Source organism: Oncorhynchus mykiss, chromosome 7 (genome assembly GCF_013265735.2).
Source record: "Oncorhynchus mykiss isolate Arlee chromosome 7, USDA_OmykA_1.1, whole genome shotgun sequence".
Taxonomy (NCBI): Eukaryota; Metazoa; Chordata; class Actinopteri; order Salmoniformes; family Salmonidae; genus Oncorhynchus; species Oncorhynchus mykiss.
In genome coordinates this window covers 12,286,106-12,311,105 of record NC_048571.1, presented here as the reverse complement: position 1 = coordinate 12,311,105, position 25,000 = coordinate 12,286,106, and the positions used below count along the sequence as shown (strand labels likewise).

Here is a 25,000-nt window from a genome sequence, read left to right as displayed (position 1 = left end):
TGTCTCCCTCTGCTGGTCGTTGTTATGTTACCTTTTCTCCCCCGCTTTCCCCCAGCTGTCCCTTGTCTCCTCTAACTACCCGTTCCCCACCTGTTCCCTGTTTCCCTCTGATTAGGTCCCTATATCTCTCTCTGTTTCTGCTCCTGTCCTTGTCGGATTCTTGTTTGTTTGTGTTTCATGCCTGAGCCAGACTATCGTCATGTTTGCTGTAACCTTGTCCTGTCCTGTCGGAATCTGCCGGTCTATCTGAGCCTACCTAAGTTTGTTTATTAAAGAAGCTCTGTTTAAGTTAGTTCGCTTTTGGGTCCTCATTCACTCACCATAACAGAAGAATCCGACCAAGAATGGACCCAGCGACTTCGGATCCTCTCCACTCAGCCGTCGGAATCCAGGGAGCGATGCTAGGCAGACACGAGCAGGAAGTGTCTGCTGCTCGACATGCCGTTGAGACCCTGGCCACCCAAGTCTCCAACCTCACAGAACAGGTTCACCATCTCCGCCTCGATCCACCGGCCACTTCCAGGGCTTTCGAATCTCCGGAGCCCAGAATCAATAACCCGCCGTGTTACTCTGGGGAGCCCACTGAATGCCGCTCGTTCCTCACCCAGTGTGATATTGTGTTTTCTCTCCAGCCCAACACTTACTCCAGGAGCACTGCTCGTGTCGCCTACGTCATATCTCTCCTTATTGGACGGGCTCGTGAGTGGGGCACGGCAATCTGGGAGGCAAGGGCTGAGTGTACTAACCAGTATCAGGACTTTAAGGAGGAGATGATACGGGTTTTTGATCGATCTGTTTTTGGGGAGGAGGCTTCCAGGGCCCTGTCTTCCCTATGTCAAGGTAATCGATCCATAACAGACTACTCTATTGAGTTTCGCACTCTTGCTGCCTCCAGTGGCTGGAACGAGCCGGCTTTGCTCGCTCGTTTTCTGGAGGGTCTCCGCGCAGAGGTAAAGGATGAGATTCTCTCCCGGGAGGTCCCTTCCAGCGTGGATTCCCTGATTGAACTCGCTATTCGCATTGAGCGACGGGTTGATCTGCGTCACCGAGCTCGTGGAAAGGAGCTCGCGTTCTCCGTTGCTCCCCTCTCCGCATCACTACCATCTTCCTCTGCCGGCTCGGGAGCTGAGCCTATGCAGCTGGGAGGTATCCGCATCTCGACTAAGGAGAGGGAACGGAGAATCACCAACCGCCTCTGTCTCTATTGCGGTTCTGCTGGTCATTTTGTCACTTCATGTCCAGTAAAAGCCAGAGCTCATCAGTAAGCGGAGGGCTACTGGTGAGCGCTACTACTCCTGTCTCTCCTTCAAGATCCTGCACTACCTTGTCGGTCCATCTACGCTGGACCGGTTCGTCAGCTTCCTGCAGTGCCTTAATAGACTCTGGGGCGGAGGGCTGTTTTATGGACGAGACCTGGGCTCGGGAACATGACATTCCTCTCAGACAGTTAAGGGAGTCCACGGCCTTGTTCGCCCTGGATGGTAGTCCTCTCCCCAGGATTCAGCGTGAGACGCTACCTTTAACCCTCACTGTTTCTGGTAATCATAGCGAAACCATTTCTTTTTTGATTTTTCGTTCACCTTTTACACCTGTTGTTTTGGGCCATCCCTGGCTAGTTTGTCATAATCCTTCCATTAATTGGTCTAGTAATTCTATCCTCTCCTGGAACGTCTCTTGTCATGTGAAATGTTTAATGTCTGCTATCCCTCCTGTTTCCTCTGTCTCTTCTTCACAGGAGGAGCCTGGTGATTTGACAGGGGTGCCGGAGGAATATCACGATCTGCGCACGGTGTTCAGTCGGTCCAGGGCCACCTCTCTTCCTCCACACCGGTCGTATGATTGTAGTATTGATCTCCTTCCGGGAACCACTCCCCCCCGGGGTAGACTATACTCTCTGTCGGCTCCCGAACGTAAGGCTCTCGAGGATTATTTGTCTGTAGCTCTTGACGCCGGTACCATAGTCCCCTCCTCCTCTCCCGCCGGAGCGGGGTTTTTTTTTGTCAAGAAGAAGGACGGGTCTCTGCGCCCCTGCATAGATTATCGAGGGCTGAATGACATAACAGTTAAGAATCGTTATCCGCTTCCTCTTATGTCTTCAGCCTTCGAGATCCTGCAGGGAGCCAGGTTTTTCACTAAGTTGGACCTTCGTAACGCTTACCATCTCGTGCGCATCAGGGAGGGGGACGAGTGGAAGACGGCGTTTAACACTCCGTTAGGGCACTTTGAATACCGGGTTCTTCCTTTCGGCCTCGCTAACGCTCCAGCTGTCTTTCAGGCATTAGTCAATGATGTCCTGAGAGACATGCTGAACATCTTTGTTTTCGTTTACCTTGACGATATCCTGATTTTTTTCACCGTCACTCCAGATTCATGTTCAGCACGTTCGACGTGTCCTCCAGCGCCTTTTAGAGAATTGTCTTTTTGTGAAGGCTGAGAAGTGCACTTTTCATGCCTCCTCCGTCACATTTCTCGGTTCTGTTATTTCCGCTGAAGGCATTAAGATGGATCCCGCTAAAGTCCAAGCTGTCATTGATTGGCCCGTCCCTAAGTCACGCGTCGAGCTGCAGCGCTTTCTCGGCTTCGCGAACTTCTATCGTCGTTTCATCCGTAATTTCGGTCAGGTGGCCGCTCCTCTCACAGCCCTTACTTCTGTCAAGACGTGCTTTAAGTGGTCCGTTTCCGCCCAGGGAGCTTTTGATCTCCTCAAGAATCGTTTTACATCCGCTCCTATCCTTGTTACACCTGACGTCTCTAGACAGTTCGTTGTCGAGGTTGACGCGTCAGAGGTGGGCGTGGGAGCCATTCTTTCTCAGCGCTCCCTCTCTGACGACAAGGTCCACCCATGCGCGTATTTTTCTCATCGCCTGTCGCCGTCGGAACGTACTATGATGTGGGTAACCGCGAACTGCTCGCCATCCGGTTAGCCCTAGGCGAATGGCGACAGTGGTTGGAGGGGGCGACCGTTCCTTTTGTCGTTTGGACTGACCATAGGAACCTTGAGTACATCCGTTCTGCCAAACGACTTAATGCGCGTCAGGCGCGTTGGGCGCTGTTTTTCGCTCGTTTCGAGTTCGTGATTTCTTATCGTCCGGGCTCTAAGAACACCAAGCCTGATGCTTTGTCTCGTCTCTTCAGTTCTTCAGTAGCCTCCACTGACCCCGAGGGGATTCTCCCTGAGGGGCGTGTTGTCGGGTTGACTGTCTGGGGAATTGAGAGGCAGGTAAAACAAGCGCTCACTCACACTCCGTCGCCGCGCGCTTGTCCTAGGAACCTTCTTTTCGTTCCCGTTCCTACTCGTCTGGCCGTTCTTCAGTGGGCTCACTCTGCCAAGTTAGCCGGCCACCCTGGCGTTCGGGGTACGCTTGCTTCCATTCGCCAGCGTTTTTGGTGGCCCACCCGGGAGCATGACACGCGTCGTTTCGTGGCTGCTTGTTCGGTCTGCGCGCAGACTAAGTCCGGTAACTCTCCTCCTGCCGGCCGTCTCAGGCCGCTTCCTATTCCCTCTCGACCGTGGTCTCACATCGCCTTAGATTTTGTCACCGGACTGCCTTCGTCAGCGGGGAAGACTGTTATTCTTACGGTTGTCGATAGGTTCTCTAAGGCGGCCCATTTCATTCCCCTTGCTAAGCTTCCTTCTGCTAAAGAGACGGCACAAATCATCATCGAGAATGTTTTCAGAATTCATGGCCTTCCGTCAGACGTCGTTTCGGACAGAGGTCCGCAATTCACGTCTCAATTTTGGAGGGAGTTTTGCCGTTTGATTGGGGCTTCCGTCAGTCTCTCTTCCGGCTTTCACCCCCAGTCTAACGGTCAAGCAGAACGGGCCAATCAGACTATTGGTCGCATCTTACGCAGTCTTTCTTTTCGCAACCCTGCGTCTTGGTCAGAACAGCTCCCCTGGGCAGAATACGCCCACAACTCGCTTCCTTCGTCTGCGACCGGGCTATCTCCTTTTCAGAGTAGCCTCGGGTACCAGCCTCCGCTGTTCTCATCTCAGTTCGCCGAGTCCAGCGTCCCCTCCGCTCAGGCTTTTGTCCAACGTTGCGAGCGCACCTGGAAGAGGGTCAGGTCTGCACTTTGCCGTTATAGGACGCAGACTGTGAGGGCTGCTAATAAGCGTAGAACTAAGAGTCCTAGATATTGTCGCGGTCAGAGAGTTTGGCTCTCCACTCAGAACCTTCCCCTTAAGACGGCTTCTCGCAAGTTGACCCCGCGGTTCATTGGTCCGTTCCGTATTTCTCGGGTCATTAATCCTGTCGCAGTTCGACTTCTTCTTCCGCGATACCTTCGTCGCGTCCACCCGGTCTTCCATGTCTCCTGTATTAAGCCCGTTCTTCGCGCCCCCGCTCGTCTTCCCCCCCCCCCCCCCCCATCCTTGTCGAGGGCGCACCCATCTACAGGGTCCGCAGGATTTTGGACATGCGTCCACGGGGCCGTGGTCACCAGTACCTTGTCGATTGGGAGGGGTACGGTCCTGAGGAGAGGAGTTGGGTTCCCTCTCGGGACGTGCTGGACCGTGCGCTGATCGAGGATTTCCTCCGTTGCCGCCAGGTTTCCTCCTCGAGTGCGCCAGGAGGCGCTCGGTGAGTGGGGGGGTACTGTCATGTTGTGTCTTGTCTCTGTCCTTTCCCTTCACCCTGTCTCCCTCTGCTGGTCGTTGTTATGTTACCTTTTCTCCCCCGCTTTCCCCCAGCTGTCCCTTGTCTCCTCTAACTACCCGTTCCCCACCTGTTCCCTGTTTCCCTCTGATTAGGTCCCTATATCTCTCTCTGTTTCTGCTCCTGTCCTTGTCGGATTCTTGTTTGTTTGTGTTTCATGCCTGAGCCAGACTATCGTCATGTTTGCTGTAACCTTGTCCTGTCCTGTCGGAATCTGCCGGTCTATCTGAGCCTACCTAAGTTTGTTTATTAAAGAAGCTCTGTTTAAGTTAGTTCGCTTTTGGGTCCTCATTCACTCACCATAACAGCTGGTAACTCTAATGAACTTATCCTCTACAGCAGAGGAAACCCTGGGTCTTCCTTTCCTGTGGCGGTCCTCATGAGAGCCAGTTTCATCATAACACTTGATGGTATAGGCGACTGCACTTTAATAAACTTGCAAAGTTCTTCAAATGTTCCGATGTCTTAAAGTAATGATGGACTGTCATTTATTGCTTATTTTAGTTTTTCTTGCCAAAATATGGACTTGATCATTTACCAAATAGGGCTGTATACCCCCCTACCTTGTCACAACACAACTGACATATATTTAGATTTTTGGGGTTATTCTACTATGTAGAAAATAGTAAAAATAAAGAAAAACCCTGGAATGAGTTGATGTGTCCAGACTTTTGACTTGAACTCTATCTCTTTAATAGATATTAGCACCCAATATGTACTGTAGCTGTGGCCCTTTATGTGGAGGCCTTGTGCAAATCATCTCAAAGGAGAGAAGTCAATTCAGCGACCTTTGATGAGATCAATAGAGATGTTACAAAGAAGCTGACATTTCTAGGGAACATGTTAAGAAAAAACATTAAACCACTTAAGAGAACTAAATGGTGTGTAGTGCAAAACCCTGTGGAAATGTTTGGAATAGAGCAATAGACATATTCAAGAGACAGAGAAATCAAATAGATGGAAAATGATAAAGAAAGAAAGGGAAGAGGAAATGAGTCCAGGCAAACATGGGAGGACCTCTTTCACAACAGTATCTTGGCTTGTAGATGTAACAAGAAGGAGAGAGAGAGAGAGAGAGAGAGAGAGAGAGAGAGAGAGAGAGAGAGAACGGACAGATGACAACGAGAGCGCGAGAGAAAACAAGACTGGTTTACCATAGCTTTGCTTTCGGCAGGAGCGGAAAACTTCGCTTCCATAGTGGCAGGAAGAGAGGGCAGACGGGAGGGCACAGTTACTATAGAAACCACCATCTCTCTCACCCACACGACCCATCGGCTCCATACCCATTAGAGTCTTTAATCACCAGCCCAACTGCCAAACCTGACACATATGCTTAGATAGCCTACTGCTGGAGCTTGCTGAGGAAGAGGCAAGCAAATGGGTTATGCCTCATTTCACTGTCATGTTGCTTTGGATAACAGTATCTGCTAAATGACAGAAAAGGGAGTAAATGTGAAATAGACAATAACAGTGGTCATACAGTTTTAACAGTCAATTTCCTTGTATATTTGGGTTCACCCATCTGTACCAAGTGGGATGGGACTAAATAGCTGGACACACACTGTGCAAGGAATATCGACTCAGCAATATGAGAGGCTGTAATTCAAAACGTCTCGCTGCAATACACACCGTGGATTAGATTAACAGTTGGGTGGAAATATGATTTGGAAAAGGAGCTGTGAGCATTTCTGTTTGACTGAGATTCCAGATGTAATGCTAAACTAAGACCCTCAGAAATGATTCATTCTGTGATGTTATGCAGAGAGGCAACAATATGGTAACAAGAAAATTGCTTGTGGGGGCGGAGGAGAGGCATTCTGACAGCTAAATAATGAAAAAGCCCACTGTCTTTTTCCTAGCAGCAATTAAAACATGAAAAATGCATGAAATCTCTGCACTAAATCATTTTTTTTAACAAGGATATTTTTTAATACAGAAAGCGTTAAGTGGTTCTCAGATACAACAACAAGCTAAATATGCACAGTAAAACTCAGTTTCTGTGTAATAACTATGTATTAATAACTGTGTAATAACCATTATTAACTGTTTAATTACTAAGTAATAACTGTGTAATAACCATTAACTGTGTAAAACCATTATTAACTGTGTAATAACCATTATTAACTGTGTAATAATTATTATCAACCGTGTAATTACTATTATTAACTGTGCAATTACTAAGTAATAACTGTGTAAAAAGTCATACAGAAAACACACCATGGGTGAACCTTCCAAACGTCTTGGTGGAGTGTCCGGTCCTCTGAAATAATAGAGAGATAGAGGGTTGCATGAGTCAAACCAGCAAAACAGTCATGAAACTTAATGAGTTACTGAAATCAGAGGACAACATTTTTGTCAGAATCCAAAAGAAAAGGCCCAAACAAGAGAAGAAGCTCATATCTCAAACTCCATAATGTCCTGCATCCTACATCCTTATAACCTAATCTAAAACCCTACACACTGATAACTTGATAAGTCATCACTTCCAATGACTACTATAGCCTTTGATAACTTCTATGACTCCTATGACCAACCGTCGATCATGACCTTGAAGAGCTCAATGGAATGACTCATAACAGTACAGAGACACAGAAAACCCTGAAGTCAGAGTAAAGTAGTGATTCAACTGCTAGATCAATCAGGCTGCTCTGCTCTCTAAGTACTATGCCTACTGCTATTTGCCAGCCAGAGCCTGTTGATGAAGTGTTGCCTGGTGGCCACAGTGAGACAAAAAACAACCGAAGCAACTAGAAGCGTCCATTGTCAATCTCCTGTTCCTGATTATGGGGAACTCTGGGCAATCATATCAACACATACAGATGTAGGATTTTAATTTGAGCCAGTTTGTTACAGTAGGAAAATAATCCTGCAGCAACGGGAAACGTGAATTATTATGTGGATTAAAGTATTGATATTAATTATAATGTTAATATTATTATATTAATGGACATTTTTTGTAGGGGTAGATACATGTTTCATTAGGGCTAAGTCTGACATTTGAAAGGGGAAATGACAAACTTTAGAAGCCTTTTTAAAACTTGAATAGACTCCAAGTTTGCATCTCAGCAACAAAAGAGTGATCAAATTAAGATGCTACATCTGTAGTAGGCAGAACCAGGCACAAACTGCATTTCTGCACAGTAAAGGTTTCTGGCTTGGCAAGGCTAGGTAATTACTGGGCACCATAGTTTCCTCAAAGCTCTATACTGTTTATGCCAGAGTTTGGAGAGGATATTTCACAAGGTTTACATGGTTATTTCTGAATATCGACTGTGTTGCACATACTGTACCACATAATTGTACTTGGTCATCTGGTGCTACATATCAGTTGTCTGCACTGTGGCCCAGTGACACACTTCTCTATTCTCCACAGATCACATTTGGGATAAACCCAATGTCAAATGCAAAATATCAGACGTTCTCTGCCAGGATACATGTTGTAGGGTAGACAAATGCTCATTAGAATAAAATGTGTTACAAATGGAACATTTATAATATAAATGGAGAAGAAAGAAATTGGACCGTGAAATTTGTCTGAAAGCTGATTTTTCACCCAGCTCCCAAAGGCATCTTCCCACCAGCCAACAGAATGGGACATTGACCCCCAGGGTGGCATTCTTTGTTACCGTGTCATATGGAACAGTAAAGCCATACCCTTTGTGCCACAGAGGCCACAAGAACCCAGAGGACACTGAGGACATGCCACACAGAGAGCTATAAGACCTACTGTACAGACCTGGATTTATTAACCTATAGCAACAATGATCTGTGTTTACTGGTAAAATGGTTAAAGGGTGGGCAACAAAGTATGTGTCCTTTTCCTCTTGGTTCTAGTAATCTATCACAAAGCCATTATAGCTCTGTAGTTCTCCATGAGAAAACGGCTTAGAAAAGAGCATGCACTAAGTGTAACATAGCAACTTTGTGTCTGAAAGGTAGTGACTCACCTGGAACCTCTTCTTGGACCAGATTTTCTTCATGTCTAAAAGTAGTGACTCTGTATCTCTCTTTCTCTCTCTCGATGCCCTCCTCTGGGTTGCAGATTACCTGTGGCACTTGCTCAGCAAAACATCACTGCTGTGATCCTACCCAAATGGAGTGTGGGTCAACCACAATAATTCTCACACAAACCATGTAAATAGATGAAGCTCACTTCACACGCGTGGGTGTTTATAATCCTCTGGTCTGGATGAGAGGAGGAACGTTCGGGGATTACAATCCACAATATCCAGGTGTCTTTGTGTGAGAGTGAGAGTGTTTATCCGCCAAGGTGAGCAGCATCACTCTGACGTAGCAGACTCTGACTGCTGCCGGAGGAGAAAATGTTCAGCCGAACGCTGACACAAGCCGAGCCGGTCTCCATCCCCTCCAGCCCATCCCTCCCTCCTTCAACCAAGCCCCTCCTCAGAGCAACAGTAGCCAGGCAGAGAGGAACAGATTGAGACCCCAACCCGTGAGGACAACAGTGGAGAGGTGTGATCCGGAGGAAGGAAAACTACCTGCTCCTCTAAAGCATCCTCTCTGTCTCCTCTCTCTGACACAGCAACAGCAGCAGGAGGAATAAGAGGAGAGGAGAGATAGCCGCCAAGAATGAGAAAGAGAGAGAGAGAGCAGACAAAGAGAGAGCAGAGGGGAAGCACAGAGGGAGCAGGAGAGAGAGGAGAGGGTAGAGAGAAAGACAGACCAATAGAGATGGAGGGAGAATAGAAAGTGGGAAATAGAATCAGACAGAGTTCCCTCCGTTCTGTTGACATCATAAACCCACAGTTGAAGTGTGCCCCGCTTCGAACTCCACCCTCCCCAAAATCCAAATCCTTAATCCAAACTGCCTCTTTTTTCGGGATCCCTCTCTCCTCTCCTCCTCTGCTTGATTCTCTTCAGCTCCAGTATCTTCACAGAGGAGAGGAAGAATGCAGCCTTGAGAAAACAGCCTCCCCACCCCCTTGGCATCAATTATACATTCATGGTCCATGTCTGTGACGTTCTACTAAATCTGACTTCACGCTAAATAGCAATCAGTTATTTGCACCAGTGAACAGAGCAGAATTGCCCCTCTCCATTTCTCCCGCTCTGCTTCAGCTCTGTCCCCAACACTACATATGGCGTAGATAGATTAGCTTGATGGCTAGCTGGTGCAACATACAAGCTGTGCACGCCATAGTCTCTGACAGATACACAAATCAATAGGAACAACAACACCATGGATACATTCACTGTACATTTGACATCAACAGTAGGTTGTGCGTTTGTCTTTGTGGTGTTTTATACACAGTGTATCTCTCTCACTACGTTAGTGTAGGGTTTCCCAAACTCGGTCCTGGGGCCCCCCCTGGGTGCACGTTTTGTTTTTTTGCCCTAGCACTACACAGCTGACTAAAACAACCAACTCATCATCAAGCTTTGATTATTTGAATCAGCTGTGTAATGCTAGGGCAATAATCAAAACGTGCACCCAGGGGGCCCCGGGACCGAGTTTGGGAAGCCCTGAGTTTGTGTGTCAGCAGGTCAGAGTGTGTGAGGGAAATGGAGTCTTAACCATCAATAAATGATATGGGAAAAGATGATGATGTCTTTCTACACCGCCTCCCCATTCTACGGTTCTCACAGGAATAGTCATCAACTAGGGATAACAGATCATGAAACAAACAGATGTGGTGAAAGGAATTAGGGAACGAGGAAAGGTGAAGAGAACACATCATCCTCCCACTGCTATCACCTGACACTACAAATCCTCCCTTCTTATTACAGGCCTGTCACACGCTTCCTCTGCAATCGCTGCCCTTCCTTTCCACCATACTCCTCTCCCCTCTCTTCCTTTCCTGGGGACGTCTTTGGCCTTCGCCAGACAATCTCTGCTTATCACTTTCTGCCCCCATACCTTCTCCCCCTCTCTCCTCAGCCGTCTCCCCCTCTCTCCTCACCCATCACACCCTCTTGTTTTCTCCTCACCTCTCTCCCCTCTCCTGTTGACATATTGGTCTTATTCTTGGGTCTCTGCCTAGAACCTTCTACCCCTCTCTTCTCATGTCTGTGTCTCTCTCCCTCCTGATGGGTCTCTGTTTCTCTCTCCTCCTGGTGGGTCTCTATGTCTCTCTCTCCTCCTGGTGGGTCTCTGTGTCTCTCTCCTCCTGGTGGGTCTCTGTGTATCTCTCCTCCTGGCGGGTCTCTATGTCTCTTTCTCTCTCTCTCTCTCTCTCTCTCTCTCTCTCCTCCTGGTGGGTCTCTGTGCTTCTCTCCTCCTGGTGGGTCTCTGTGCTTCTCTCCTCCTGGTGGGTCTCTGTGTCTCTCTCCTCCTGGTGGGTCTCTATGTCTATCTCTCCTCCTGGTGGGTCTCTATGTCTATCTCTCCTCCTGGTGGGTTCTCTATGTCTATCTCTCCTCCTGGTGGGTCTCTGTCTCTCTCTTCCTGGTGATATTCAACCTGCATGTGACCATCTATCTCCCACTATGACCAATAAGCCTCTTCTCAGACACTCTATCTCCCCTTCCTCCGCCCTTCTTTTCGCCTTTCATAATATAATAGAGACAGTAGATCTAGCTGGTCTGTCATAATATAATCCTCTCTCTCTCTCTCTCACACACACACACACACACACACACACACACACACACACACACACACACACACACACACACACACACACAATGCATCGTTCTCTCAGATACATCTGTGTCCACCACATCCATCAAATTAATCTAAAAAGAATAACAGGGGGACCCAGATCTCATTGTAAAAACCACCCAGCCATCCAGAAACTAGATGGGCATTTTTTAGATTTAGGCCAAATCTTTCACACTGCGATTGACTGCTATGCTGAAAAATCCACTTTTTCATCATTGTTACGTGAGACACGCTACAGTTTATAAGTGTGATACACAGTGTCAATACCCAGGGGATATTAACACATGCCCATAAATCAGAGAAAGCCAACCATTCCCAGACGTCGCAATAGATTAGTCTTTTTTATAGCTAAAGCTTCCATTGATCGTAATAATGTTGTTTATTTACCCACTTGGCTGTTTCTAAGTAAGTGAATGCACCCTAATTTAAAAAATACAGCCTATAGTGTTCCTTTTCACTCAAAAGCTGCCTCAATAGCTATAAGCCTTCTCCTTCCTTCCTTCCTTCCTTCCTTCCTTCCTTCCTTCCTTCCTTCCTTCCTTCCTTCCTTCCTTCCTTCCTTCCTTCCTTCCTTCCTTCCTTCCTTCCTTCCTTCCTTCCTTCCTTCCTTCCTTCCTTCCTTCCCCTTTTCCCATCCCTCCCTCTACCTCCCTTCGTCTCCCTCCATCCCTCTTCATCCCTGCTCCATCACCTCGCCCCATGCATCTCCAGAAAGAAGGGATTTTCTCTGGCAGTGAGTAATCAATACCAAGGGTCTCTGTGCGATACAGGATACACCACGATAGTCACAATTCACTCGACGGGGATCAATATGTCCCCGGACCAATCATAACACTGCCTTCTATTTCAGCAGTCCAATGAAAATCCAGGAAGCAGGTGTCAAAGCTACAATATGTTGTCAGACAAATGACCTAAGGGAGATTCAGTTACTATATCACAGTAAGTCACCATAGTAACACAATGGGCGTATCTTTTATAGTCTAAAGAAGCTTCCTCCCCCCTCTTTCTTCCCCATCATCAGTTACATGAAAATGAATGAAAACAACATGACTTCCATGCAGATATCAATTAGCTGATACAATACAGTAGCCAGCATACCACTTACTCTACTTGAATGAGTTTACAGCAATGAGAAACAGAGCAGACTTCACGGAAGCCAATTGATTTTGTGACAGAGGGGGGTTTCAGTGGCGCAGCTCTGATGAACTCTCTGCAGGCCCACAACTCTATCAGAGGCATTTATCTGGCATTAGCTCCGTGAGGTAGAAAACAGACCCCGCTGTGGGCGCATCTTAATCGAGTTGCTTTTTTATACGAGTCACTTTGCGCCACAGGTCCAACCACAGGACACGGTCAATCCCAACAGAGGAACCCAGAGCCTTCTCCAAAACCTGTTAGTCACAACCCATATCTAGACGTTTGCTGGGGAAGACAAGGTGATCATTCCTCTTGCCCTGAGGTTTCCCCGGGTCTACATGTTCGTTTCCGGTTTCCCTGTTAGAGGAAACTTCCTACCGGGCACAGACATCAGTTCAGCGTCTTTCCATTTACATTTGGTTAAGTTGTCAACTAACATGAATTCAACATGAAATCAACCACAAATATCACCCTGTCATTGGATTTAGGTTGTAGGTCTGGCGGAAAAAATAGGAAATTCCTTTAGGTTGATGACTTTTTGCAAATCCAATCAGTTTTCCACATTGATTCAACATTATCACGTTTCATTTTAGGGTTGAAATGACGTGGAAACAACGTTGATTCAACCAGTTTTTGCCCAGTGGGTTTATACATTCTACTACCGTCATAGAACAGAAGCCATTCCTTTGTTGTAAACGTAGCTCAGAGTCAGACCCTGTGGTGATACAGGGTGGTGTAGAGGTCCAGGCCCAGGTGACAGACACAGTGGGCATGTCTGTACTGACTGCTGATGACCACACAGAAACCTGATCCTATCACCTAATCCTGGCCCCCTCCAGGCCTCAGACCATGGGACTGACGCCTAACTAGAGAGAAGGAACATAAACAGGACGCCAGGCCAAACACGGAGGCACCTCATCTCATGATCCGGGGTGAAATGTCCCCTTGGTACAGATCTAGGATCATCTTTCCTCACCTGACAAAATAGGTCAGTTCCCTTAATATGGCCAGTGGTGGAAAAAGTACCCAATTGTCATACTTGAGTTTAGAAGTATAGATACCTTAATAGAAAGTTACTCAAGTAAAAGTTAAAGTCACCCAGTAAAATACTACTTCAGTAAAAGTCTAAAAGTATTTAGTTTTAAAAATTTAACAAAAGTACATTTAATTGCTAAAATATAGAAGTAGATGTAAAAGTATAAATAATTTCAAATTCCTTAAATTAAGCAAAGCAGACGGCTCCATTTTCTTGTTTTTAAAACGACGGATAGCCAGGGGCTGCAACACTCAGACTTTATTAACAGAAGATGCTGTTGTGTTTAGTGAGTCCTCCAGACCAGAGGCAGTAGGGATGACCACGTGTTCTCTGTTTAGTGAGTCCTCCAGACCAGAGGCAGTAGGGATGACCACATGTTCTCTGTTTAGTGAGTCCTCCAGACCAGAGGCAGTAGGGATGACCACGTGTTCTCTGTTTAGTGAGTCCTCCAGACCAGAGGCAGTAGGGATGACCACGTGTTCTCTGTTTAGTGAGTCCTCCAGACCAGAGGCAGTAGGGATGACCACGTGTTCTCTGTTTAGTGAGTCCTCCAGACCAGAGGCAGTAGGGATGACCACGTGTTCTCTTGATAAGTGAATTTCAAAATGTTCCTGTCCTGCTAAGCATTCAAAATGTAACAAGTACTTTTAGTTGTCAGGGGAAATGTATGGAGTACAATATGGTATTATGGTACTATTATGGTACTATTGATATTTTCTTTACTAATGTAGTGAAAAAAAACTACTTAAGTAGTACTTTAAAGTAATTTTACTTAAAGTACTTTACATCACTGAATATGGCGATACATTGTGGTCCGTGACCATGCACTGGGATGCATTCTGGGAATGTAATGGGATTTCACATCACACAGATGCCTCTTGCTAGTTTATCTCATTCTCTAGGTCTGGTCTGTGTTAGTCACAGGACTGGATAGTGGACTGGGGTGACAAAGAGGGGAGAGAGAGGGGGCAGAGACAGACTGAGAGAAGGAGAGAAAGAGAGAGAGGGGGCAGAGACAAACTGAGAGAAGGAGAGAAAGAGAGAGGGGGGGCAGAGACAGACTGAGAGAAGGAGAGAAAGAGAGAGGGGGGGCAGAGACAGACTGAGAGAAGGAGAGAAAGAGAGAGGGGGGGCAGAGACAGACTGAGAGAAGGAGAGAAAGAGAGAGAGGGGGCAGAGACAGACTGAGAGAAGGATAGAAAGAGAGAGGGGGGGCAGAGACAGACTGAGAGAAGGAGAGAAAGAGAGAGGGGGGCAGAGACAGACTGAGAGAAGGAGAGAAAGAGAGAGAGGGGGCAGAGACAGACTGAGAGAAGGAGAGAAAGAGAGAGGGGGGGGCAGAGAGAGACTGAGAGAGATACTATGAGATACTCTATGCCTACAGTATGGACTAAAATTAGGAGGTACTGTATCTACCATGTGACCAGACAGACAGGCAGTCGGGCTGACAGACATACAGACAACTGGGGGGGGGGGGGGGGGGGGGGGCTCACTGGTGGGAGATAATGTATTTACAACTGCTCCCACAGAGTCTTTGAAGTACTGCAATATTATCCTTTGAAACAATGTACTCCCTAGTACAGTCATTTTATGGATGCAATGCCCAGACATTTTTCTCAGAGTCTGTTAATAGTTGAGAGCCTAGAAGAAGAGACTATCCTCAGAGGCAGTGCGTGTCTAGTTATCATCATCGGGGGATGCTGTGAATAGCCTGCTCATTAGATGAGTATTATTGGTTTGCACTGGAGGCCTGTCAGCCAGCCAACACCTGTTTGAAACATCCTGGTCCCCAACAAGAATTAGAAGAATAAGTCAATGGCGTTAATATTCTATAAGGAGGTAATGGAAGAGAATGAACAGTAGACAATATGAGTCTGATGAGGTCTTCTGTGTCTGTTGTGACCTCATCATGGTCCCGTCCTTTTTTACTTCAGACTTCGTCCCAGTAAGCACAACAACATCAGATTGTCATAAGATAATAGATAGCTGAACAGTAAGAACGAACCTACTCAAGAGCCCAGACACTTCCCACCTTTTCCGTGTGGTTGGTTAGAAAGAGTTCTAACACTCACCTTTGGGTTTCTTTCTCCTGGGGCCGGTCACACCGTGGCTCACACTTCTCAAAGCCTTCCGAGCTTCCAGATACTCCTTCTTTAGCATGGCTCCAGTTGATTTCTCTCTCACTCTCTTATTCTTTTAACATTGGGCCTCTCAGATGTGTAATCCTCATTAATCAAACGTCCGTCTTCTTGTCGAACTCTCAAATCACCATCAAATCCCAATCTAAGCCCGTTCCTCTACACTTGACAGTTCTTCCTGGTTTTACCCTCAAATCCTGACCTTAGTGAGGTAAGGATGACTTATTTCAAAATGGCCACTTCTCCTTAGTTGGTATGTGTATCCCAATCCCATGGAGGCAAGGGTGAATATGAGATCCTTAAAATGGCTTCTCCTCCCAGACTGCTAGATGTCCTGTCTACTTCATGGTCAGGGTGAGGACATATTCCTTAAGATGGCTGCCTCAATGCGCCTGATGGTTCCCTCTGCCTCGCTCAGGCCCTCTCTCTCTCTCTCTCCCCCGTTCCCCCTTACTCCAACACAACAACACCAAGCCCGGTGGTCTATTTCGAGTGGGCTATTGTACACCCCTGTTACCCCTGCTCTGTACCCTTACAGTGGACCTGCCCTCCTGTAATAAGGAGATTACAGATAGGGCTGAAACGACCTTTACTGTCCTGTCTGACTCTCTGCTTGGACTGAGAAACCCCCTACTAGTGACAGACTGAAGAAGGCTTCCTGTGATCCTGTGATGCACAGAAACAGAATCTGAACTCATTAAAGAACAGAGAACATTTGAACACAACTTATTGAGTGGGAGTTGTTTACATTTCTGTCTGTTTTGACAGCCAATGAACATGGCAAAGATATCGTTGTCAGCCATGAATAACTTCAACAAGCTGCTTTAAAGCTGAAATACTTAATGGTGAAACTGCTACGTCTGTTGAGTCTTGAAAACCCGTCCTTAGGCAACACAGTGACTAGGTTTCAATGATGGACTCTTTTGGCGTAGAGGAAGTACATCACTGCCTACGTCGATAAAGAAAACAAAACCGGGGACTCAAACCACAAGCCAGACATGCCAGAACGTCGCAACTCAAAACCAAAGTTTGCAGGCAAAACCGTTGCAGTGGTTTTAGTGAAGGTTGAAGGTGATCTCCGTATTGCTAGCTACTATTTTGTATTTTATTCAAGCTGATAAAGTATTGATGTAGGCAGTGAGGTAGTTCCTCTCTGCCAAAACAGTCCATCATTGAAACCAGACCCTAGTCGCTGAGTTGCCCAGGGTCGTGTTTTCAAGGCTAACATCTGCTTGAGATATTTCAACAATATACAAGTAACAGCAAACAACAAACTCTGACATCATCCCACTTGCGATGGAACAGCAGAATATGTACTGTCGTTGTTTTTTCCATGCTGCCGAACATGCCTCCGCCTCCGTTCAGTCATCAAAACAATCACCATAACAAAGGCTCTGGGCTGTGGGGTAAAGTACTTAAGTAAAAATACTTTAAGGTACTACATAAGTCGTTTTTTAGGGTATGTGTACTTTCCTATATTTACTTTTACTCCACGACATTCCTAAAGAAAATAATGTACTTTTTACTCCATACATTTTCCCTGACACACTAAAGTACTCGTGTCGTTTAGAGTGCTTAGCAGGACTGGAAAATGGTCCAATTCACACACTTATCAAGAAAACATCCCTAGTCATTCCTACTGCCTCTGATCTGGAGGACTCACTAAAAACAAAAGCTTAGTTTGTAAATGATGTCTGAGTGTTGGAGTGTGCCCCTGGCTATCCACAAGTTAAAAAATCAAGAAAGGAATTTTAAATTATGTATACTTTTACTTTTACTTTTGATACTTAAGTATATTTAAAACCAAATAGTCTTAGAATTTTACTGAAGTAGTATTTTACTGGGTCACTTTTACTTTAACTTGAGTCATATTCTATTAATATTAAGATATCTTTACTTTTACTCAAGTATGACAATTTAACTTTTCCCACCACTGGCTCTGAGGGAGAACATGGTCTCTGTTTCCCCTAAAGCAGATTCGATCTTTAAGTAACTATAAAAAGTAGAGGTGAACTTTTGAATGACGGACCAAAAGCAGAATCACTTTGACAGGCTAAAAACACATGTATACAGAGTGTGGTGGTGGACTACATTGCATTCTAAATCTGAAGGGGATTGTTCACCACTATGTCTGACGTCACTAAATTGATCTCCTGCTTGAGGATATCAAATGTTAGACACGTAGAGCAAATTCTGGAGTGCATATATACCCACCGACAGTGTGAGTCTAAGACATGGGTCTATAACTGCACAGTAAATATATTCTGAGGGTGGGAATCCACCCTGTCAACTAGTCACGGGGTCGTTAAATTACAGTAGAGTTCTGGTTAGCATAGCATGAAACTCCCTAGATCCACAAGGACACTGGAGAGGACAGTCACAATATTTGGCATAACAAACCGTAGTTGTGGAATATGGGCCAGAGGCGTGGGAGGATCACGTTCAAGTCCTCCCAAGCATGGGACTATCCATGTGCTGTTGCATTCTGGTTTCCTTCCCAGAATAACAAAATGACGGAGGTTTGAGAGGCCAGTCTAAGAGCATGCATGTTTGGTAACTTGATGGGGGTTTATATAAGGCAGTCATAACACCTTTATGGATGTTTCATGTAGTCTAAATACCATGTCAGCTAAAATACCAGTTACTTGGATAGCGCTCAGAGAAACATGATGTAACCATTGCGGTGGTTTACATCATTAAACATCTATCGTGGACGTATGAAACTGACAGATTCTCGTGGACAGATGAAACGTTGAGGATCTGTCAAGGCTCACGTCTAATTATGTGATTACAGGCAACAATAGTTTCTGGTTTGGTCTTTTGTTGTTGATTTTTGGACCAATCAGTATGGAGAGAAGAGGGTGCTTAATTTAAGCAGGTGCAGTGATTTTCAAGCCTGTGTGTGGATGATATACAGTTTCCACTAGATTCCACAGCCACAAAGTCAAAATTGTCTGTATCGTAAAAATTCATGAAGACAAAATTTGCCCATGAATAACACCGGTGAAATTAGCGGAAGGGAGGGGCTTGGCTGAGAGCTTCCGTTGGCGAGGGAGGAGACTTCACTTCCTTCCGTTGCGGAAAGGTAACCATAATTGTTAACAGCATTCCCCCCCCAGAAGTAAAACAGCAAATTACAGATTTGCGCAAGCGGATTTTACTTCTGGGTAACCAAGATCATAAGAGTTGTAAAATCATTGAATGTGTGAGGGGGTTACGTTTACAGACTGACCTCATGTCAAGTCATTGAAGTGATTCAGCAGTCAAAGCGTAAACACTACTAAGCCAAATATGATGTGTGAAAAAGTATTACAGTCACAGGCTTGTTGTGGTCAGTACTGACATATGGTGCTTTTTGACTTCTTAAAGGGCCAGCCTCAAAAAAGACCTACATGTGATGCATCCAGTCTTTTCTACATGCATCTATTACCAGAAAAAACACACACACTTCCTCTATCCTTTTATACATCTATATCTCCCACTCCCTCAACCCTCCCTCTCTCTTTCATCATAATGACTGTGACTGAGTGTGACTGTCCATAGCCTCAGCCCCACTGAGGCACTGTGGTGTTGCTATAATTACTTGTGATGTGTACTGGTGCAATAGGAGAGCCCGATGGCATCCACACATCTCTGGAACACGAACCCCCTGGCACATACCATGCCACAAATAAGAGAGGAGGGGATAGAGGGAAGGGAGGAGGGAGAGAACCACAGTCTGGGGCAGGGAAAGAGGGAGAGAGAAAGAGAGAGAGAGAGAAAGAGGGGGGGTGAGAGGGAGAAAGAGAGAGAGAGAGAGAGAGAGAGAGAGAGAGAGAGAGGGGGGGGGGGGAGGGGGTGAGAGAGAGGTGAAAAGAAGGGCAGAGAAAGGGGAGATAGAGTGTCTGAGAAGAGGCTTATTGGTCATGGAGGGAGATAGATGGTCACATGCAGGTTGAATATCACCAGGAGGAGAGAGACAGAGACCCACCAGGAGGAGAGATAGACATAGAGACCCACCAGGAGGAGAGACACAGAGACCCACCAGGAGGAGAGATGGACATAGAGACCCACCAGGAGGAGACACTGAGACCCACAAGGAGGGGGAGAGACACACAGAGACCCATCAGGAGGAGAGAGAGACATAGAGACCCACCAGGAGGGGAGAGACACAGAGACCCACCAGGAGAGAGAGAGAGACACAGAGACCCACCAGGAGAGAGAGAGAGACAGAGACCCACCAGGAGAGAGACACAAAGACCCATCAGGAGGGAAAGAGACACAGAGACCCACCAGGAGAGAGAGAGACACAGAGACCCACCAGGAGGATAGATAGACATAGAGACCCACCAGGAGGACAGAGACACAGAGACCCATCAGGAGGGAGAGAGACACAGAGACCCACCAGGAGAGAGAGAGACACAGAGACCCACCAGGAGGATAGATAGACATAGAGACCCACCAGGAGGACAGAGACACAGAGACCCACCAGGAGAGAGAGAGAGACAGAGACCCACCAGGAAGGAGAGAGGGAGACAGAGACCCACCAGGAGGAGAGAGAGACACAGACATGAGAAGAGAGGTTGAGGAGAGAGGGGGAGAAGGCTGAGGAGAGAGGCAGAGAAGGCTGAGGAGCGAGGGGGAGATGGCTGAGGAGAGAGGGGGAGAAGGCTGAGGAGCGAGGGGGAGACGGCTGAGGAGAGAGGGGGAGAAGGCTGAGGAGAGAGGGGGAGAAGGCTGAGGAGAGAGGCAGAGAAGGCTGAGGAGAGAGGGGAGACGCCTGAGGAGAGAGGGGGAGAAGGCTGAGGAGAGATGGGGAGACGGCTGAGGAGAGAGGGGGAGACGGCTGAGGAGAGAGGGGGAGACGGCTGAGGAGAGAGGGGGAGACGGCTGAGGAGAGAGGGGGAGAAGGCTGAGGAGAGAGGGGAGACGGCTGAGGAGAGAGGGGGAGACGGCTGAGGAGAGAGGGGGAGAAGGCTGAGGAGAGAGGGGGAGAAGGCTGAGGAGAGAGGCAGAGAAGGCTGAGGAGAGAGGGGAGACGGCTGAGGAGAGAGGGGGAGAAGGCTGAGGAGAGAGGGGGAGACGGCTGAGTAGAGAGGGGGAGAAGGCTGAGGAGCGAGGGGGAGACGGCTGAGGAGAGAGGGGGAGAAGGCTGAGGAGAGAGGCAGAGAAGGCTGAGGAGAGAGGGGGAGACGGCTGAGGAGAGAGGGGGAGAAGGCTGAGGAGCGAGGGGTAGAGGGCTGAGGAGAGAGGGGGAGAAGGTATGGGGGCAGAAAGTGATTGTGAGTATGGTGAAGCAGAGATTGTCTGGCGAAGGCCAAAGAAGTCCTGAGGAAATGGAGAGAGGGGAGAGGAGTATGGTGCGATTGCAGAGGAAGAGGGAGATCAAGAGAGAGAGGTGGGAAGAATGAGAACTGATAAAAGGGCAAGGAAATAGATTAATAGAGGGGGGTGGAGTGAGAGCTGAAGGGGAGTATAAAGAAGATGAGATGAGAGGGGAGTGAGTTAGAGTTCCTCGTCTAGCCTTTCAAACAGGCCGATCCATCTCTCTCAGTCGGTTACTGTGAATTCATGCCGTCAGAACTCCCACCCTCAGCAAAGGAGCCCTCCAAAGCATTCTAATTATAGCTAGTATCTTATGAAACAAGGGGATCAGGGCAATGCTTTCGGCTTCACCACGCACAAAGTACAAGAAGTGTCCTTCGTCGTACCGTCTTCCCTTTAATAGCGTTCTCACCGTAAGATTCTGTCCTGCGTCCCAAAATGGATTCCTATGTCCTTAAATGGGGAAGACGGGCTCATGGTAATGGCTGCAGCGGAATAGGTGGAATGGTATCAAATACAATTTACTCTGTTCCAGCCATTATTATGAGCCGTCGTCAGCAGCCTCCACTGCCACTATATAGGGAGTAGAGTGCAATTTGGGACACAGACAGACAACGTGTTGGGTGGCATTGGGTTGTGGGACATTACGTGGGGAGCTCCAGTTACATCTGTTCATTCTCTCATGTGATGTGGTCCAGACTAATGACATGGCCTTTACTGACTGGTGAGCCACATAGCATTTGTCTGATTCCTTTACTAGATTTATTAAAGGGACAGCTCTGCAGGCCCAAATGTGATACTGTAAACACACAAATAAATACACAAACATCTATTAACAGTCATTCAAATGGAGTAATCTCTCTCTCTCTCCATCTCTCAGTTACACCCTGGACAAAATGGCCGCCATATCACTTCAGTTTGCTCCAAACTGCAAAACAACAATCATCCAACCAGGGGGTCAGAAGGTGAAGGGTTCAACTGCTAAAAGATCACAGCGACAGATGACATGGGGGGGTCACACCAGCACCACCCTAAACCGCTACGTCTCAATTTAGACTGAGGAGTCAAATTTAACCTCACCCCTCTCAAGACAAGTGTTGCTAGCTGACGGCTTCTACAGTAGAAGTCGTTTTGAAGGAGCAGGGTTGAAGTACTTTTGAAAGAGCAAGGGTTTTCTAGAGTGGAATGGACAGCTATTTGAGATGGAATTAAATCAATATACCACCAGCAAACCTGTTGGGTACATTGCTGTTGGCTTTTGTAAAGATTGGTCCTTTGCTTACCGAGCACCTTTTAAAAAGTAGATGGATAACAGATGTTCCCCTGCATGCTTCCCTTGTAGACTTACACAATGTTTTGTGAGGGTTGTCCCCATGTTTCAATACTTAGCAAACACAGATGAATCATAATGTTGTCCCAATGTTTCCCCAACGTTACCTTCTCCCAGGTCCATAACGGCAAGCAGGGCGCTGCTCTGAGCCTCCCCCAGGCAGTTGCTGGCCACGCAGGTATAGAGACCAGCGTCACTGGCCTTGCAATCCCTGATCCACAGACCCCCAACATCCTTCTCCCCAGGCGGGGCCAGGAGATCATTGTTACGGTACCAAAACAGAGAGGGGGCAGGTTGACCCCCCACAGACACCCTCAGGCGGATATCACACCCTGTCCCCACTGCAGCCTTGCGGAGCTTGCGCAGGAACACCGGCGGGGTTCGACCTGGGTCCCCTGTGTCCGGAACTACCTGGTCCTGGGAAACTTTGGCCCGTTTGGAGGGGATACCAGGACTGAGGTGTGTGCTGCCTTCTGCCATTTTCTTTGGGTTGGTGCTCATAGTTCTGAACACTTCATGTTCAACAAGTGACAGCCTTTTAGATATGGGTTGCAGTTACTGAGTGTATGGAACAATCCTTATGAAATCATTCATTGGTACTTCTATTCCTTGGTTGGTCAGAGGTACCTCTCAGCATTCCAATTTGATCTGGAGTCTGTGGTTACATAGATATACAGTAAGTTACTGCCACAAATGAAATGAACATGCAGCTGCAACGATGAAGTCCACTTATGGAGACGCAAATAAAACACAGAAGGTAACCAATTAACTTATCATCATAACGTTACCCCAAATCCCTCAATAAATATCATGCCAGTGGAGGGACAACATGCCTTTAACCCAATTATGAACCCCTGATAATGAACTTACCTCGTCACCTCCCAGAAAAATATGCAATCCATTTTTTTCACATCCTAGCAAAGTCCAGTTAAGGTAACAAGATCTGGGAAGCCAAATATTTCATCTGGAACAAATTAAAGTGTCCTCTCTCTGCCTGCCCTCCTGTCCACTGGAGCCCCTGGTGTAAGTCCACCTGGATCATCTAGACTTAGCCGCCATCGCTACGGCCCTTTGAAGGGGGTCTGGGGCTCTGCTTACACCCCACCGAAGAGTGGAGAGAGAGAGAGATCTGACCTATGGAGGCTCCAATGTCACCACTATCCAAACTGGCTCTACTTGGACTCAAGGAGAGTGGCTCTAGTGCACCCACACTACTCTTTAATTCTTGTCAGGAGTTAAGCTCCCTCTCTCTCCCTCGCTCCCTCTCTCTCCCTCGCTCCCTGTCTCTCCCTCGTACCCTCTCTCTCCCTCGCTCCTTCTCTCTCCCTCGCTCTCTCTCTTTCCCTCTCTTTCCCTTGCTCCCTCTCTCTCCCTCGCTCCCTCTCTCTCCCTCTCTTTCCCTTGCTCCCTCTCTTTCACTCACTCCCCGTGGTCGAGTCTCCTGGTAGGTGACGGGCAAGTGCCCACAGCCTTGAAGTGACAGCTGCGTCCTGGATAGGTCACATTTTTTGGGCAGCCCATGTGTGTGTGTGTGTGTGTGTGTGTGTGTGTGTGTGTGTGTGTGTGTGTGTGTGTGTGTGTGTGTGTGCGTGTGTGCGTGTGTGCGTGTGCATGCGTCAGAGTAGAGAGGGGAGCCAAGGGGAGTAGATAAATGTGTTCTGATTCTAAGTCAAAGCTAGGCACCCAGCAACATAAGAGCACATGCATACTAACAACTACGGGTAGTTCACATGCATACTAAAACTACGGGTAGTTCACATGCATACTAACAACTACGGGTAGTTCACATGCATACTAACAACTACGGGTAGTTCACATGCATACTAAAACTACGGGTAGTTCACATGCATACTAACAACTACGGGTAGTTCACATGCATACTAACAAATACTGGTAGCTCACATGCATACTAACAACTACTGGTAGTTCACATGCATACTAACAACTACTGGTGGCTCACATGCATACTAACAACTACTGGTAGCTCACATGCATACTAACAACTACTGGTAGCTCACATGCATACTAACAACTACTGGTAGCTCATATGCATACTAACAACTACTGGTAGCTCACATGCATACTAACAACTACTGGTAACTCACATGCATACTAACAACTACTGGTTGCTCACAAGGAAATAAAGCCAAAAAAACGTAATTACTTCTCTAACTCTGTTCAAATATCTTAAATCTTGTGTTTTTGTTTTGCAATAGGTTGCATCATATTAGATTATTAATTGGTCATTTATAACCTCATACGTCATTGACAGCTTGTCATCATGACTAACTCTGGGTCACAGCAGTAGGAGGAGAACCATGTGTGCTGGTACGGGATGAATAAACCCCATCTACAGCTCCTCTGTCTATCTGGTCACCATGGAAACAGACTATATAGGGCCGTGGACTTGGACCAGAGTCATATATTTAGAGAGTACATCCTCTGACTTGGGCAAAGATCATCCTCTGGTCTAGGCCTCAAGCAGAGCATGGACCAAATGGTGATGTGTGCAAAGAGGAGACATATTGCTAATAAACAATGCAGTGTCTGTCTGTCTGTCTAGCTTACCAATTATAGTCTTCACACCAACGTGCAGTGTTGGGAAATTATTTTTCATGTTGAATTATGTGCAACCAACACTTTGTTAAGAGTATCATATTGATAAAAAAAACGCCAGTTCCGATTATTTGAAGCAGCTTTGAATAGAGAACTCGCCATTTAGGATGCACCTGCGGTGATGATGGTAGCGCATCTGGTGTTTATTTTCAGGCAAAA

General features: G+C 47.0%; 1 protein-coding gene across 10 annotated transcripts in view; it reads right to left on the bottom strand.

Moving 5' to 3' along the window:
- The window catches only part of LOC110528723 (striated muscle preferentially expressed protein kinase), a 65,277-nt gene extending 41,759 nt beyond the window's left edge, over positions 1-23,518 (bottom strand). For 2 of the 10 annotated variants that reach the window (XM_036982572.1, XM_036982573.1), the window contains exons 1-4: positions 23,096-23,518; positions 22,333-22,880; positions 6,876-6,918; positions 5,813-5,847 (exon numbers count right to left, since the gene is read on the bottom strand). In XM_036982572.1, coding sequence (XP_036838467.1) covers positions 5,813-5,847; positions 6,876-6,918; positions 22,333-22,726 — 472 coding nt within the window. In that variant the 5' untranslated portion in view covers positions 22,727-22,880; positions 23,096-23,518. Of the gene's footprint in view, positions 1-5,812; positions 5,848-6,875; positions 6,919-8,605; positions 9,946-22,332; positions 22,881-23,095 lie in introns of those variants that run through there. The other 8 variants (XM_036982565.1, XM_036982566.1, XM_036982567.1 and 5 more) reach the window with 6 other exon arrangements.
- Positions 23,519-25,000: the final 1,482 nt, after the last annotated feature.